The 18,752-nt window shown below is 32.6% G+C and overlaps 2 protein-coding genes across 6 annotated transcripts in view; one reads left to right on the top strand and one right to left on the bottom strand.

Annotated features, from left to right (window-relative positions):
* The window catches only part of LOC144978440 (polyglutamylase complex subunit TTLL1-like), a 72,582-nt gene extending 55,438 nt beyond the window's left edge, over nt 1–17,144 (bottom strand). For 2 of the 4 annotated variants that reach the window (XM_078924503.1, XM_078924505.1), the window contains exons 1-10: nt 13,184–13,386; nt 11,247–11,312; nt 9,637–9,779; nt 8,421–8,525; nt 7,784–7,859; nt 7,060–7,194; nt 6,399–6,507; nt 5,509–5,652; nt 4,030–4,070; nt 66–111 (exon numbers count right to left, since the gene is read on the bottom strand). In XM_078924503.1, the coding sequence (XP_078780629.1) occupies nt 66–111; nt 4,030–4,070; nt 5,509–5,652; nt 6,399–6,507; nt 7,060–7,194; nt 7,784–7,859; nt 8,421–8,525; nt 9,637–9,779; nt 11,247–11,312; nt 13,184–13,293 (975 nt within the window). In that variant the 5' untranslated portion in view covers nt 13,294–13,386. Of the gene's footprint in view, nt 1–65; nt 112–4,029; nt 4,071–5,508; nt 5,653–6,398; nt 6,508–7,059; nt 7,195–7,783; nt 7,860–8,420; nt 8,526–9,636; nt 9,780–11,246; nt 11,313–13,183; nt 13,387–17,005 lie in introns of those variants that run through there. The other 2 variants (XM_078924507.1, XM_078924506.1) reach the window with 2 other exon arrangements.
* Nucleotides 1–18,752, top strand: part of LOC144978441 (transmembrane protein 41B-like) — a 45,608-nt gene that overhangs the window by 2,388 nt on the left and 24,468 nt on the right. The window contains exon 1 of one of the 2 annotated variants that reach the window (XM_078924508.1): nt 16,705–16,811. The exons of the other annotated variant lie outside the window; for it this stretch is intronic. Coding sequence (XP_078780634.1) covers nt 16,757–16,811 — 55 coding nt within the window. The 5' untranslated portion in view covers nt 16,705–16,756. Of the gene's footprint in view, nt 1–16,704; nt 16,812–18,752 lie in introns of those variants that run through there. 2 annotated transcript variants of the gene reach the window in all.

Genomic DNA, 18,752 nt, shown 5'->3' with positions numbered 1-18,752 from the left:
ACAACTTGAATAACTCAATAAATTCTTATTACTGATCTCATGATACTTTGATAACTAATTTTTACCTCGATAAGCCAAGGCTTGAGAGTGTCATCTATGATAACGTCATACCTGTGAGGGTTGGACAGAAGGGAAAAAAAACACTCAAATAGAGGAAAGCAAAACAAAATAGTACAAAATATTTTTGTTAACAAAAAGTTAGAGAGGAGATAACTCAAACAATGGAATCTTGGAGGTTAAAAGAATAGAAAAGAAAATCACCAGGAACTGTATGGGAGTGGCATATCTAATATTGAACGTTAAATAAAAGCATAATACTTGTCGGTGTAAAATAAATATTCATGATGAACTAGAAGTTAGTAAACTTTAAAATATTGAAATTTGAAAATAACAAGAAAAGAGAGACCATCATATAACAGATTATAACTTAATTCTATACAAGCAAAGTTCAATTTATACTCCAACTTGACATTATATCAGATCGCGCCGTTTTCGTCAAGAGAATAATAGTACCAGTGGTACGACTCATGCTTCACTGAAGCTCGTGTTGTATTGCTATTACTGCTCTCTTGATGAAAATGTTTAAACCTGTAATCATAAAAAAGAGTACCCCTTCAGAGCATAGGCTCATGGAGCCAGAGTTTATCCCAGTTTCTATAGCATGAAATGGACAATATCAATTGCTTGTTATCTTTGGATAGGACACTAGTCAATCACAAAGTACTCTCCACCAGACCTACCAGATCCTGCTACCTAATCACTGCTGGGTGGAAAGGGGAAGTCAGAAAAAAATCTCGACTTCACCCAGGATCAAACTCAGTCTCTTTTTGTGCAAAGCGAGTGCTCTACCAACTGAGCTTTTGAGACCCCTGCCTGTAGTCATAACCAGATGTATAATTGGAGAAAATTTGATTATAGGAAATTCAATGCGTTTCAATCCCTGAAATTTGGAAAACTTCAAAAATTATTCCTGTTCCAAAAAAAGAAAAACTTGAAACTATGAACGATCTCAGACCTGTTGCACTGACTTCAATAGTCATGAAATCTTTAGAAAAACTTGTTCTTGTTAAAATTAGGAATCAGTTTATGCCATTGAGTGATAGTCATCAATTTGCTTACAAACCAGGACGTGGCGTAGAGGATGCCATTTTGCTGTTTACAAACAACATCTACAGGCATCTAGATCACGCTAGGAGCTATTGCAGATTGCTTTTTGCAGATTTTTCTTCAGCGTTCAATACAATGCAACCTCAGTTGGTTGTTCAAAAATTGACTAGTCTGAATTTAAACAAGTATATAATTGCTTGGGTGCTCGAATTTCTTACGGAGAGAGCACAATATGTTCAATTAGGGCAAAACAAATCTTCCTGTATAACTACAAATACTGGTGCTCCTCAAGGTTGTGTATTGTCCCCTGTATTATTCACAATATACACGAATGACTGTAGAAGTCAAAACCTGAGTGTACCTTTAATAAAGTTTGCAGATGACACCGCTCTTCAAGGCCTCATAACAAATGGCAACGAAGTGGCTTATAGGCAAGAAATTGATAGATTTGTGTCTTGGTGTGATGCCCACCACCTAGAGCTTAACATAAGCAAGACAAAGGAGCTAGTGATTGACTTTAGGAGAGTGAAGGAACCGATAGAACCGTTAAAATTAAAGGACCAATTCGTCCAGCGAGTTCCTCACTACAAATACCTTGGTGTAACGATTGATGACAGGCTCAAGTGGGATGAACACTTGAAAATAATTAGGCATAAGATGTGCAGACGTACATATTTTTTATCGAAACTCTCTCAGTTTAGAATAGATAAAACCCTCTGCACATTATTTTATAGAGCAGTAATCGAAAGTGTTTTGTCATTTTGTATAACAGCTTGGGGAGGCAATTGCTTAGCAGTGGAAAGGAACAAAATAAATTCAAATATTAAAAAATCCATTAAACGCTATATAAATGATGTTGACGATGTAGATCTTTTATACGAGAAATTTTGTATAAATAAAATAACTAAAATATTAAATGACCAGTATCATCCACTAAGACCATCAATTATTATGTCAGAAAGAAGTGGTCGCCCTTTCTCTATTTCAACGAAAACAGAGAGACACCGAAAATCTTTTCTGCCATCCAGTATTAGGCTTTATAACAACAAGCAATAATCATTTTATATAATTATTTCTCATTTTTACTTTTTTAAAATATAAATATTAATTTATTAATTTATTTGTTTTGCAATCTTTTCAATTTTCAATTTATGGTGACAGTTTTAACTATTTTACAGTGTTGAAATTATTCATATTATAAAGCGCAGCTCTGGTTATAGAGCTGCTCCTTTTTTATATATATACATCCTATTTCCATTGTATTTTTATCTTATGTGTAAATTATAACACGTCTGTACAAAAAATTTCCTTTTTGGGATGCAATAAAGTATTATTATTATTATTATTATTATTATTATTATTATTATTTCAGCATTAAAATGTTAAAAGTAATCATTCATCTTACAACATTTTAAGATCAATATGACATTTATACTGAATATTGAGTGTAAGTCAAGATCACTAAAATTATAAAACTTTTATTTCTCTTTGCTTTTTGTGCAGCTATGTGGTCTACTGGTATGACACTCGCCTTCAGATTGGAAGTCGTAGGTTCAAATTCCGCTCTAAGTGGTGCATAGTTAGTCCTTGAAAAAGGCTCTTTACTCACATTCTCCCACCATACTCAGGTGTAAAATGAGTACCTGGCCTTAAACAGCACTGTCTTTTCTTATTGCCTGACAGGCATCATGTCTCGTCCTTCACGGTAAGTATTGCTGTTGGCTTGTGACCCCTTGAAAATCGTTTTGAGCATGTTAAGTGGATATTGCGCTATAAAAAAGTAAGTTTTTACCTTTTTCAGTTCATGAAATGGCATTCACTCCTTTTGATAAAGCAAATTCATCTCAAAGTGATACTTAACTGTTAGAAGCTCTGGACTTCAAATAGTAATGAACAAAAAGGAATAAAACAGCTTCAAAAAAGAACACAGAATATCAAACATGAAATGTTTCGGGCACTTGCGGACTGCCATGTCAAACATTTCTTTGGATTAAAGTAATGTATTAATATTTTTATTGTTTTTTATATTGGCTGAAGATGGTTTTGAGCCCGTGTTCGGTATTTTGTTATTTTTCGAAGCTGTTTTATCCATTTTTGTTCATAACTTTTTATATTAGTCTAACTATCATTTCACACTGTAGACTAAAAATATAGTTTTCTGCATCTTGTTAATCATGTCAGAGTACCGAATTCTGAAATTGAATCTGAATGTTACTCGAAGGCGACTCAATTCTGAGTATTTGTATTTGGGGGAGGAGAGAGTTGTTGAATGTGGCAGCCTTTGTTGGTGCTTGGACTGAAGTAGTTTGATAATCTTTGCTTGAAGTTGAGTTCACACATGATTTGGGAAGAGTGTTCCAGTCTTTGATAGTGCAGGGTGCTTGAAAATGTTTAAGTTTGCAGATTGGTAATTAAGTATTTATGAGTGGGCTTTACTTTGAAATTGTGAATTTTGTTATATGTCTCGTTGTTCTGGTGATGATGGCTGTCATTTTTTTGTTGTAATTTTGAACATTAGAGTTAATCATTGTTCTTTCCGTCTGTCTTGTAAGGGAGTCCATCCAAACTGTGTGATCATGTCTGCTATAAGGGTTGCAGTAATTGAAGACAAATCTTGTAGTGCAGCGCTGGACACCTTCAATTGTTTTTATGTCAGATTTTAGGCGTGGATCCCAAACTCTACAGAAATAGTCTAAGACTAAAATTGATCATACGATTGTAATAATAATAATAATAATAATAATAATAATAATAATAATAATAATAATAATAATAATAATAATAATAATAATAATAATAATAATAATAATAATAATAATGAAGCAGTGGGACATAAATTTATCTTTTTGTCCAAATCTATTGCAATTCATTTTCCCATGAGGATTTAGTAGGGATAGCAAGAATTAAAAAGTGTTTCCTTACCCATAACATTCAAAGCAATGTCTGTCATTTGAAATCACTCCCTGGAAAATTTGAAATCATAATAATAATATGTGAGAAAAGAATGATATTCAATTTCATTAAAATATATATATATATATATATATATATATATATATATATATATATATATATATATATATATATATATATATATATATATATATATATATATATATATATATATATATATATATATATATTAATAATAATTAATTATTATATTATATTATATTATTATTATTATTATTATTATTATTATTATTATTATTATTATTATTATTATTATTATTATTTGTATTATTATTATTATTATATTATTATTATTATTATTATTATTATTATTATTACTGTTAATATTATTATTATTATTATTATTATTATTATTATTATTATTATTATTATTATTATTTTATTATTATTATTATCTTATTATTATTATTACTATTATCATCATATTATTATAAATTTTTATTATTATTATTATTTTTATTATTATTATTATTATATTATTATATATTTACTATTATTATATCATTAAAATCTTATGTCAATTTCAAAAAGAAGAAAAAAAAAAAAGAAAAGACAAATAAATTTGATTTTTAAGATAAATCTCTCTTTTCAGTAATTTAAAAAAAAATTAAGAGTACCTAACAAAGGGAACTTAAGCCGTTAGAGTATCATTGAGTATCAAAACATATCTTTTAATATAGTCAATTGGATGAATAAAAGCCTTTAACCTCTGAGTAAATCTCTAGTAATTCTGAATAGGTAGTGAATCACAGCAGAATAGCCTTCACTTTGTAACCAGTAGGTACCAGATTCATGTCGCATTCACTACATGACTGTGTGGCCTTAAGTAAATCATCTTGCTTAACTCATGGGTCACAATTTACATGATAACATGCGCACTATGTGGTCTAGTAGTACGACATTCGCCTTCCAATCGGAAAGGTCCTGAGTTTGAGTCCCGCTCTGAGCTGTGCATAGTTGAGTCCTTGGAAAAGATTCTTTACTCACATTCTCTCACCATACTCAGGTGTAAAATGAGTACCTGGCCGTTAACAGCATTGTCTCTGTCGAAAAAAAATGTAAATTGCCTGAGAGGCGTCATGTCTTGTACTACATGTTAAGTGTTGCTATTGGCTGGGACCAATTTTTTTTTTTAAAAACCTAGTACAGTCTTTATAACTTAAAGAAAAACTCCCAGCATAGCGATGAAGCAGGTCATTTTTTTCCAATTAATTTTTCTAATTTTAAAAGAAATGGAATGGGATGATACATTATTTACACTTAAATATATTGTACTTGTCTCTTTATGTGCCTCTGCTCTCATAGAAATATGGAAGCTGTTTGGCGAAAATATTATTATTACTCTAGCATTTCCATCCATAAGGCTCAATAAAACAGACTAGATATTGCATTAGAATTAAAAATGACAGGGCGAATGCTAAAACTCACAGAGACAGCTTTTAGAGAATGAACAGTCAACCAGTTAATTTCATCAAAGAGTTTGTCAGATACTTCTTTGCCTCTCGTGCTCTCTATAAACAAACGTAAATTCTGTACAGTCCACTTTCCTCCGTGGATGGCATTATAGTCATCCTGCAATTCATATAAAAATACAGAAATAAATTCACCTTATTTCTAGAAATGTTTCAGTAAGATTAAATGAATGGTAATGATAATAATAATAATAATAATAATAATAATAATAATAATAATAATAATAATAATAATAATAATAATAATAATGTTAATAATAACAATAATAATAATAATAATAATAATAATAATAATAATAATAATAATAATAATAATCATAATAATAATAATAATAATAATAATAATAATAATAATAATAATAATAATAATAATAATAATAATAATAATAATAATAATAATAATAATAATAACAATTATCATTGTTATTATTATTATTATTATTATTATTATTATTATTATTATTATTATTATTATTATTATTATTATTATTACTATTACTATTATTATGATAATAAAAAACTATACTAATCATAGTAATGATGATGGTGATGATGATGATGATGATGATGATGATGATGATGATGATGATGATGATGATGATAATGTTGATGATGATGATGATGATGATGATGATGATGATGATGATGATGATGATGATGATGATGATGATGATATTAATAATAATAATAATAATAGTAATAATAATAATAATAATAATAATAATAACAATAATAATAATAATAATAATAATAATAATAATAATAATAATAATAATAATAATAATAATAATAATAATAATAATATAATAATAATAATAATAATAATAATAATAATAATAATAATACCCCTTGTTTCTGTATAGACACATTGGTAAGATGTACAAACATATTGTCAAGTTCATTCAGATTCGCATTGTATTTTACAGTGCAAAACCGACAAAACCCTAGCTTGTACCTGAAAAGGAAAAGCAATACATGTTAAACTGTAGTTTTCAACGGGAAAAACGATTAAGCTAAAAAGGAAATGGAATTTCTTAAAATAAATCAGGTGCATGTGTTTGTACAAGAAATTCAGATTTGGAGCTCTAACATTAAGGTGGGAATTTTTAAAATAAAATTTGATGAACATTACAGTACATCAGTTATTCAAAGGCTGTATCAGTTACTATTGTGAAAAGTGGATAACACATATATAAATCTCTCAAAAGTGTCTAATTGAGCCAGTCAAAATGTAATGAGATTTATTTTTAGACAGACATTCAACCCTTTTCAATTACTCAAAATAGCACAGGGTTTATTAAATTAGGGAACAGTAGCCTTTTGAAAATAGAAAAAAATGTGAATATTAAACTGATTTCTTACTTCTTTTCTTTCTGTATAACTGGATAGGAAAAAACTCCCATGGTAGGCAAATGGTTTAAACCGTGGCGAGTTGCATTTCATATTAACTTTATCAAACAAATGGATAAGTGCTTTTAAAATCTTAAATGTAATGGAAATCACCTACATGTACGCTTTGAGTGGCCGGAAAGATGTTACAAGAACATAGAAACGGAGATCAAACTTTTTTCCTCCAATTAAGAGAGGGTTGTCAATGTATTTGGAAATCACATAAGTTTCTTTGGCTGTTGGCGGTGTAAATCTGAAAAAATAGAAAATCCATTAAAATCTTTTGGAAGTCGATTATGCTGATTATTATTTTTATTTTTATTTTATTTTATTTTTTTTTTTGGGGGGGGGGGGGGGCATAAATAATTAAAACCATCATTTTTTTTTTTAAATCCATGAAATGTTTTCTTATTCTTGTCAACTGATAGCACTGGATTTGAATCCAAATGACTGCTACAAACTTTACAGAAGGCGAAATTTTTTTTATTCTTTAATATAATTCTTTAGATATGATATTAATAGCCTTGTTTATCATGATATTGATAGCGGAAAAATATCATTGTTCTTCTCTGCATCTGAATCTTCCTTTAATGTCCACATTCACTTATAGAGATGTTGACATGAACAATAACATTAAGGGGAAAAGTCAGCAGTGATCTAGAAGCTAACGTGGGTGCAGATGTAACCTCCGTGGTAAATTGTTCCACAATGTGATGGTTCTGGGGTAAAATGAGAATTATCTGAAGTATTTGGTTGATGCCAGGTGACTGAAATATGCAACCTTAAAACCTGCAAGAGAGCAGTTATATTTCTTTTAAGCAAATGTTTAAAAACTGACTTACGAATTTCCTTTTCCATCTCTGGACCATTTTTTTAACTGTGACAATTTGTTCACCAGAAATATACCAATCCCTCGAGCTGAGAATAATAAAAAATATCATTATATAAGTTTGTATTGTTTACATTTCATAATGGTAGTTATTGAATAGGTTTCATCTTTTTATCATATTATTAAAATCCTGAATTGATTCTGTCCATTGCACCGTCTTGCTTCCCACGTTTAACTTTTCAAGAATCAAATCTGATATGATTAAGTATATATATATATATATATATACGAAATAAAAGTAAATATATATAAATAAAATATTTGAATTACTATTGACTCCTACATATCTGTTTCATGACTTTTACTTTGAGCAATCTATTGGGAGAAATCGTTATTGTTGTTTCTATCATTTATAATTGTGTGTATTAATTCACAGGAAGTATGAAACGCCACACAATTATAAATAATAACAATAGCGATTTCACTCCTGAAGATTACCCAAAGTAAAAGGCATGAAACAGATCTGTAGGAGTCAATAGTAATTCAAATATTTTACATATATGTATATGATATTTACTTATTTATCTTTTTTATTTTTTAATCTCATAATTAAACTTTGAAGGCTAAAAAATAAAGAAAATATAAATAACCTTTTCCACATGGTTTCATAATCCAAGTGGTATTTGGATTCTTTCGAAATTCTTCTACAAAGAGATTGTAGTCAGCAGGAAGCATGAAAGTCTGTGGAATAAAATCTGAAAATAAAAAAGAAAATTATATTTTGTCTCTTGATTACAAGGGCATATTAAACCAAAAAACCCAAATGAAGATCGCATAATTGAATTATAATTATTAGATATAAAGTCTTTTGGGGGGCATAGCAACCACTCGGTCTGAGGTTATGCCGATTTATGTGGAAGAAACAATAATCAATTATTACTCATGCTTGTACACTCTTTGGATGATAAAGCTAGACTATGATAAAGTAATTTGATCTAGATTTAAATTTATCCCAGCAAAAAATATTACTGCCACTGAACCAACCTGTGCCTGATATGCAAGCAGTGAAACTCCAACCAGTAAAAAAAAACAAAAACAACTTGACTGAAATCAACATGGGTGTCGTCGACTTATATGTTGTCAACTGTAATTTATTTCAAAATTCTTTATATTTCACAGACATGTACATAGTTGACTTATAATAATATATATTGAGTAAATTAATAATTTTTTCTCCAAGTTATCTATGCACATATTATTTAATATATCAAACTTATTTTTACACGACTTAACTTTTTAATACAATCTACAGTACTGTGTCTAATTTATTTATCTATTCCACAGATTTCAGTGAATATATAATTAATTTTTATGACTTATAAATTGGTTTTATATACTTCCTTCTTGACCAATTTAATTCCATGTCAGTACTACTTATTTCGCAAATGGATAAATAAAGTGCTTTACTTTTTTTTCTTACTAAGAACAGTACTACAATACAAGAACTGCGCTAACATTTAAAAAAAATAAAGGTAAAAGGAAAGGGCCAGGACCTGCAGCAGATGGAAGTAAAACTGTAGCGAGGGGTTGAGGCAACTGGGAATGAGCTAAAGTAAAATAGGAAGAGTCATGCGCAAAACAGAGTCCGATTAAGAGGAGTAATTGGTGGTCAATACGCAAACAGATGTGTTACGTCAATTTTAATATGTAATACTTATATACGAGACAAAATTTAGCTTCATGTTGTGAACAGTTAAATCAATATATAATCAGACTATTCAGAGTCATGATTCTTATCTGATGTAGGATGAAACTTTTAAGAAGGTTTTAATACTCGTTTCAATTAAAGTGACATAATTTGTATACCTAAATGGTAAAACCTTCCATTTTCATCTTTGTCAGCAAGGGGGTTACTTTCCTTCTCCAAATCCTTTCGATATCTCTTGATGTTTTTGACCATCAAATCTTTTCTTGTCAATTCAACATGGTTTGGAAAATGGTTTATGACCCTGGAGAAATAATTTAAAAGATTCAATCACAATTCAGTTTATAATTAACATATTTTACAGGCAAAATTCAGTAGGAAAAAAATATTTTTATTATAATGATATAACCAAATAATTCAATCAATATGCTGCAATATATTAGATTAGAAAAACAAGCAGCATGTGCATGCTTCAATAAATAACAAAACAGGAGACTGCAATTCATTGAGGTAAAACTGGGAACAAGTCTATCCTTAAAGTTTAATTTTAACTTTATAGAAACCAGAATTGAATTACCTCAAGGTCCATGGGTCTTATGACCCTGAAGGAGATAATAATATGATACTATTATGCAAGGGAATGGTCAATGTCAAAGTCTTTTACTAATTGTTAATCAGTAAACGTTAAATATATATATATATATATATATATATATATATATATATATATATATATATATATATATATATATATATATATATATATATAATATATATATATATATATATATATATATATATATATATATATATATATATATATATATATATATATATATATAAACTGAATCACTTTCAGTTATAAACAATCTGAAGAAATTTGAGTGAGAAATTTCCAAAACCGATGCAATGTAACCCGCCGTGTCTATCTAGTGTTATGTCAGAATGAACTAAATGAGGAAAATGGAGTTTTTTTTGTTAAAATGATCAGAATTATGAAATTTAAGTATTTTAAAGTTTAAGGAACAAAATCACTCCATTTAATTCACCTATTTTTACTCAAATTGTACCTATAAGTTAAAGGGTCTATTAATTTCAAGCACCATTTTGAGACGAATGGTCACAAATGAAATGTGCTTCAAATGACTATTTTATTCTCTATTGTCTTCTGGTACTTTTCTACTCACTTCATTTCTTATGATTTTCAACTGACTACTTGATAGTAAAATTTACAAATACAAACAAGTCAAGCTCAATTAGTGTTTGACAGAAGAAGATAAGTATTTAAATGTACTTTAAAAAAAAAAAAAAGGAAATCAATATAACTCAACCCCTACAGCACTCGAATCATGAGCAAAGAAGACCATTATCGGTCCTGGGTTCAGTGGGGGATATTTCTGACCCCTCTGTCCAAACCAGGGGTAATTGGAAAGCTCTCTTTTACAGGTGGTGGAAAGTACTTGTAATAGATTAACATCTTTTCAAAGGGCAGAAGCAATTCTTTTGTTCATTACAGAGCTACAGAAATTGAAATGATCCCAGTCTGACTCTAAAGGTCTACTTTTTCTTTCTAATAAAAAAAAAAAAAAAAACAACTTAGAAAAAATATCTTTAGATTCATTTTCTTGAAATTATGTCTGTAGAAAATACGAAATAAAAACTTTTTTTTAATCACATCACCAGTTTACCCTAAATTCAAGGCAAATTTCATTGCAATTGGATCATGGCAGGGACAAAAGTTATAAACTAACAGTAATAGTGATTAACTTACTGATCATCTTGAAGCCGAAAGCCTGATTCAACACTGAAAATGTTTCTGATGTTGTGGACACCAGCCCTGGTGAAAAAGAATCATACATCTTATTTAGTAATTATTATTATTAGAGTATATAAACATTAAACTTTTCTCCTTCTTTCCCTCCCCTTCTAATGTCTATGGCATCTCATTGAGGACATAGGGTATTGCCCATTTTCTTGTGAAAATTCATACTATGCATTTTATCTTTGTATCAGGAATAAGTATGAGATATTGAGCGGGTAACATAATGTATAGCATAAACAAGTATAGAAGAAACCACATTTCAAGTGAGTATGAAGTATGTAAGTGAGAAATTGAGTATATATACCACTCACGGGTGAGGTCCCACTTCCACACTTACTCCTTTACCTAATTAGACCATCATGGGCATAGTCACACCCATAAGAAACTCAGTGAGAACTGAGAGTACCATAGGAATGTATTGTTATGATCATAAGGGAGGATGCCATTGTCATAATTTCTATTTGACAAGCTTGGCGTGCACTACACCTCGAAATGAGAAGCCACACATATCAATATCAATTTAATAAGCAGGAGGTCTGGTCCACTTCTTAAATCCCCTCAAGCAATAACATAAAGATTTGTCCTTAAACAAGACGTGCGTTCTAGCAGTAGCAGATAGAAAATAGAACATTCATCCACATAAAACTAAAAATGATAAGACAGGAAATAAAATGCAATGGTGGCTGTAAACATTCCTTTATAAAAGAGAACTTTATTCTCTGACCCATCATCATTGTTTATACTATTACATAAATATTACAACTAGAAAGGTGTCCGCCTGGAACCAAAATCACACTCTTGCTATTCCACTTCAGGCCAAGAAATTTAAATTTAAGATAAACGAAAAGAGGACATTTTTAAAACATACAAACCCATTCATAATTTTTTAATGTCTTTCATTTTGAGACAAACTGGTGTACCTGACACCTCCTGGGACCGAGAATGTTGTGATTTGGCTCCATGTGGATATTACGCATTTTTTTTTAAAATCTTCAAATCTCTATGGTTTCACCTAATATTCGTCCAAACATTATTATATGAATAAACCATAAAATATTTGGATGGACGTGAAATCATATAAGTCTAATTAGCAGCGAGATCTCTGCCATCATTTTGCTGAGACCTGGCTGCCACCTTGGACTTGGTGGTTCTGGTTCTTACCAAGGAATTATTATTATTAGTATTATTTTATTATTATTATTATTATTATTATTATTATTATTATTATTATTATTATTATTATTATTATTATTATTATTATTATTATTATTAATATATTATTATTATTTTCCGCTTAGCTTCCGTTGAAAAATTTGTGCATTTCATGGACTATTTAAATTCCGAGTATAGAGTAGGGTTTGTTTATTTATTCAAAGTCTGATTAGTTGATTCGAAGTGACTATTCTCACCCCCCTAGTCTAGGATGCTAGTCTTCATAATAGTAGTCCACAATTGTTGTATGTTTAATCCAAAGGTTGTAATGCAGTAATTTGTTAAGTTTCTTGTCACAAGTTGCACAATTTTAAAAAAATCAATCAAATCCAAATCGCAAAAAGCCGGCGACGTTTTTTTCGGTAATCCAATCGGCCGGGGGGGGGGGTTGAGAATAGAGGCAGCCTAGTTGATTAGGCTTAAGATAAAGATTAAGATTAAATTGCCCGTCTAAATTTTATATTTTAAATTTTTCTCAGGCTACATTTTAAAAATAAATTTGATTAACAAAATATAAATTATGAAAAGAAATGATCAGAAAAATTGGTCAAACTGTTAGCTTTACAACTCTTTATAACATCTGGTCGCAGTCTCTACGTAAACAAAGCAAGACGTGGACAGGGACCTGGGTCGCTGCATAAAAAATTTTAAATCTTAAATACAACATTACACACCAATAAAAATTCCAGTCATCTTCTGTTCCTACTTGAATCCATCCTCTATTTTCAAAATTATTTAATAAAACTGATTTGTCAAAGTCTGAAACATATTTAATTCTAGACATTGTGTGCAATTTGATAAAAAGGTCTCATCTAAAGACGAAAACAAAATTCCAGTTCAGCGTCCTTAGATGCGATTCTCCGGAAGACGAGACTTTTAAAACTCTTTGAAAAGAAGAGTTTACATATAAAACAAATAAACTGCTAATACTACCACCAACAGTTAAATAGGGATGGGAACGATTCGATATTTGCAATATCCTTTAGGATGCGTCATTCGACTGTCACAGAATAATTCGACACCCGAGCTTCGGGTGTATTTTGGTCACAGGGTAATTCGACACCCGAGTTTCGGGTGTATTTTGTCACAGGATAATTCGACATCCGAGTTTCAGGTGTATATTGCTACATGATAATTCGACAGCCGAACTTGGGGTGTGGATTGTCAGCAAAGAATTCGACATCCCAAGCAGGGTAGAATTTTTTTTTTCGTAAAAAATATTGTTGTTGTTGGCGTTGACAAAAATTCTACAATTGTTCGTCTTTGCAAACACACAAACCATCAACTGCACGACCATATCTCTCTCTCTCTCTCTCTCTCTCTCTCTCTCTCTCTCTCTCTCTTGCTTTCGTTCTTTCTATCACAAACACACACACACACGCGCGCGCGCTCTCTCTCTAAGACGTAAGTGACGTCAACTTCGTTCTACCTATAGGTCACATTATATTATTCTGACACAGATGACGTAAACAGCAAAGGGTATACAATTACAGATACTGTGCGACAACCTCGCAACACAGAATGCCGTGCGTTTAGCGAACAAGCTTAAATACTCATAACATCAACCAGCCGAATTAACGCACACGATGATGTGTAACCTTGAACGTTTGATAGAAATTAGTGAGAACTAATCAGAAAAAATGGATGGTTAAAAACAAAGGACTAAGTGACGTCAATTTCCTCTCCTTCGATTTGCAACATCTCATAATAATAGATGACCTAAAGCTATATGTGTAGAAATGGTATATCTCTATCAATATAGATAGTATGCGCTTGGCTAAGAAGTTCACAACATTGTCATCCGGAAGTATAACGGACCAACACACAAAACGATGTGTATCCTTGAACGTTTATAGTGTGTGCTTGGTTAAGAAGCTCACAACATCGCCATCCGGAAATATAAAACGGACCAACACACAAAACTATGTTTAACCATAAACTTTTATAGTCTGGTTAATACAGTTTAGTGAGAATTACTCATAAACGTGGATGGCAAAAAACAAGTACGATCACCCGTCGCTGCGCTGCGTGGCCTTGAGCAAGTCATCTCGCTGATGGTAACTGTGGACTGTGACTGACAGGGAAAGCGATTGATTTGATTTCCCCGGTTTTGTACGGTCACACGTACGGCGCATGCGCGATTCGGGTGTCGAATTATCTGGTAACAAAAGACACCCGAGTTTCGAGTGTCGAAAAACACCCCGTGTCCTTTATTGCCCTAATCTGGAATTGGCTCCACACAACAGCTTAAGTTAATCGAGTTGGACATTGGGGTAATCCCTCCAGCGCACACAATGGACGATACGCAAACTGAGTGAAATCCCGTCTGCCCTTTGGGAAGTGATATGAATTAATTATGGATTAATGAGGGAGGTCGACATTGAAGAGCAAGGCTACTCGGAACGTTTTAGCCATCTCCTCTGCACTGGAAGCAAAGCTACTGGGGTCCTGTATTTGTAAGTGGGGACAGTGGATAGCAACAAATTAAGTACTATTCTATATCTAAGGCAGTGTCGCCCTCTTGTACATTTGGTGATAACAGTCTGAAAGACTTTAGTAAAGTCCGAGGTTAACACTGGCCAAAAAAAAAATGTCACAATACAAGGCGACAAGTAGTAATCAAGGGTCGATCAAAGATTATCACATTGGTTGTGCAATAGAATACAATTTTTGGTGTTCTTTGCATTGTTTTGGAATATAATAGTTTTAGTCACTGTAAAGCAATGAGTTTACAATAGCTATGAGAAGACGCAGAGAGTATCATCCAGAAACTTGAAGTATTCCAAAACAATAGTTTGCGACAAATCTTCAAGATATTCTGGACAAAAACAATCTCAAAAGAGGACCTGAGAGTGAGATCTGAATTGTCATGCGGCTTCTAGGAGGTTTCAATATGGTTAATATTGCAGGAAATGATTTAGGGATAGTGTAGATGGTCAGAAACTGGAAAAAAAAAACAAACAAACAACAATGCTGAGTTACAGGAGAGTTTGAGGTGATAATATATAATATGATAGAAATATACAATAATATATGAAGTGGGACTTAGAACAGGGAGGCTGGAAAGTTTGTGAAACTTGTGGTCTGAAAATCTTCGCTGATAATATTATGATACAAGGGGAACAGTAGGAAGCTTGCTCCCCATAGGGCAAAAATAGATTTTAATAATTAGAAAGTATAATTGTGTGGGGTTCCCGATAGCAAAGGGATCGAGATCGATCCCGGATACAGTCAAGATTTTTTTCCTGACCCCCCTGTCTACCCAGCAGTGATCGGATATCTGGCTCTGTTCGATCTGGTGGAAAGTACTTTTCGATAGACTAGCATCCTATCGAAGGGGTAGCAAACAAGGCAAAAAATTGCTATTGTCCATTTCAAGCTATAGAAAGCGGACAAATTCCGGCTCCACGGACCGGAGGACTACTACACAATTTTCAGGGTTTCAAATGCCTTACCCTTGAAAACAACCGGATGTGTGTGTGTGTGGGGGGGGGGGGGGATTTGCGGTCATTGTCACCAATGCGTCAAGTCACTGAAACTCAATATTTATTACAGGATAAGACACTGAACTCCTGGGCTATTGTCGATTTTTTTATCAATACACATAACTGATCACTTAATCCCAGTTATAATTCTATGTAGGTGTGACTATTGTCCTGCTCTTATAATATTGTTTGGAAGGGGGTTCCGATAGCTCAGTTGGTAGAGCACTGGCTTCACACGCAAAGGAACAAAGATTGATCCCAGGTGCAGTCGAAATTTTTTATGACCCCCTGTCCACCCAGCAGCGTATGAGTAGCTGAGTCCGTTAGATTTGGCGGATAGTACTTTGGGATAGACTAGCTTCATATCAAAAGGATAGCAAGCAATTGTTATTGTCCGTTTCCCGCCATAGAAACCGGGATAAACTCCGGGTCCGTGTGCCTAATGACTCTAAAGGACTACTTTATTAATGGTTGCATGTGAGTTTACAGCCAAGAACGTAAATAATAATATAATATATAATAAAAGTGGAAAAGCAATTGTTTGCCGTTTTGTCTTATTTTGCTTGATTTATATTTATTTATTTATTTTAGTCTGAATTTTTAAAATGAAATTCCGGATGAAGAGTTTTAAAAGTACTTAGTAACATGTCTCAGCCTTGATGAAATCCGATATTAACATCGATATTAACATCGAATAGCACCCATCACTTGTGAAGACACGACAGTTTAGTATGAATCGACTTACGACAGTTTAAAACGAAGATGGCTGACACTACAACACAGCATACCTATCACTCAGCAGATTCGATAAAGAAAGGTAGTGATTTGGAAATGGTCACAAGTTCACTTCCTTTTTAAGCCCAAATTAAATCTAGAATTTTGAAGGGAAATCTTAGGGGTCTGTAATAATGGATTAGAGAGCTGCGCCGGTGTTACCAATACTTAGCTTCTTCTATAGTCTATACCAGGACAAATAATTCGTTTGGACAGAAAAATAAATAAAAAACTTACCGCTTACCGTCAAAAGCAGTTTAGATTTGAAGATGCATTTGTTTTCTATCAAAAAACATTCGGTACTGGACAATCCTTGATGAATTTCAAAAGTTGTGTTGAAATTATATCATTCCTCGCGAAATCGTGTGGGTTTCGTTTCTGTTATCAAGGTGGCCCCAGTTAAAAAAGTTTATTGGGAAAAAGATACGGAAAAAAAGTGTCCATAGATAGGTATGCAATTTGGTGCATTAGTGCAGTAAAAATTGGTGTGCAAAATTAGTTCGTAGCGGATGCGTGTGTGTGTGTGTGTGTGTGTGTCTCTTTCTTTTTTTTTTTTTTTGGGAGTGCCTAGTACACGGTAACGGGGCATCTAGCCTCAGGATCTACGTACACGTAAACTGCAACACAAGCAATAGATGGTCCTCGCTGTCATGACCGCACGCGCTCGTGTGTGTGTGTGTGTGTGTTATTTTTTTAAAAATCAAAACAATTTTAACCATTAATGGCGAGATTCGATCTTACACTCCCCAAACTCCAGATCTTAGTCTTAATGTTATCATTAAAAGACAAGCTTTGGGATTTATAGTTTAATTGAAGCCCGAGTCTAAATATACTCTTACTACTGTTCTCTTGGTGAAACGATTTATTCCGCATAAGCAATCTGCAGAAAAAAATCAGTGTCACTGTAAAAGGTTAAAATTTCACGAAGTACGCTCCGTGAACACCGCTGTAACAATCCTTTGATCTACGTCATCAACCCGTTGTTTCTTTCATCTTTTCCCATTCCCCCTTACTATCCCCCCGCCCATCTCTCCTCTCTCTCTCTCTCTCTCTCTCTCTCTCTCTCTCTCTCTCTCTCTCTCTCTCTCTCTCTCTCTCTCTCTCTCTTTCTTATCAGTGTTATCCCTTCCCCTTCCCATCTCAATGTAAAATGAAAACGTTCTGCTGTTTGCAGATACATGTATGATTGTTTTTTTTCTCTCTCACTCGGCTAGGATTAAAAACCAGGACATCAGGTAATTGGTGTCTAATGCCAATATAGATTCTCTCTTTGGCCAATTTAGCCACGCATGTGGCAGCCCAGCTATTTATTATTAAATGAATAAGGCCTTGTCCTTTTTCAATCTCAATTTTATTTCAGAGATACAGAATATCGAAGAAAGACAATTGCATCATCTGTGAACAAATACATAACAGTGAAACGTAACAATAACTGATATCGTAAGGCTTTTATAATTCTCTATGCCCCCCAAGTCTTTGGATAGTGCTTTCTTGACAAGTAGGGGACAAAGACTGATATTAAATTAGAAAAATGATGATCAGTTGCAATAATATGGTGCTTTCTTCGCAGATAGAGGACAGGGATATAGATTAGACTCGTACTAAATGATTTTCGAGTTTTAAGTAACGTAAAATGAAAGTCATTTAATTCTTGAGCGCCTCTCGGGTAGCTGGTCTGTTTCCTTCAGACCAGGCTTGTTGTATGGCTGGAGGGCCATCAAAGCGCGGGGCAAGCGAGCTGTCCTAGGAGGTGGAGTTCCTTCGGCATCACCGGCTGGAGCAATCGGTTTGTTAGGTCGTTTTGTTGGGACGATAATTTCGTCAGCAGGACCGTTGCTGGGTGGCTCTTCGAGCGGTGGAGCATCGGGCTGTACTGTCTCTGGAGTTGCTTTCTGGCCTGCTGAGTTGGAGACCATCTTGGGTGTTGCAGGCGTTGAATTATTGCTCTTTGCCACTGTTGTGGTGGGTGTAGGCAGTGTGGCTA

This window comes from Berghia stephanieae, chromosome 8 (assembly GCF_034508935.2).
Source record: "Berghia stephanieae isolate SIO BIC M18660-M18661 chromosome 8, UCSD_Bste_1.3, whole genome shotgun sequence".
Classification (NCBI taxonomy): Eukaryota; Metazoa; Mollusca; class Gastropoda; order Nudibranchia; family Aeolidiidae; genus Berghia; species Berghia stephanieae.
Note: the sequence above shows the minus strand (reverse complement) of the source record. Positions and strands in the feature narration are given on the sequence as shown.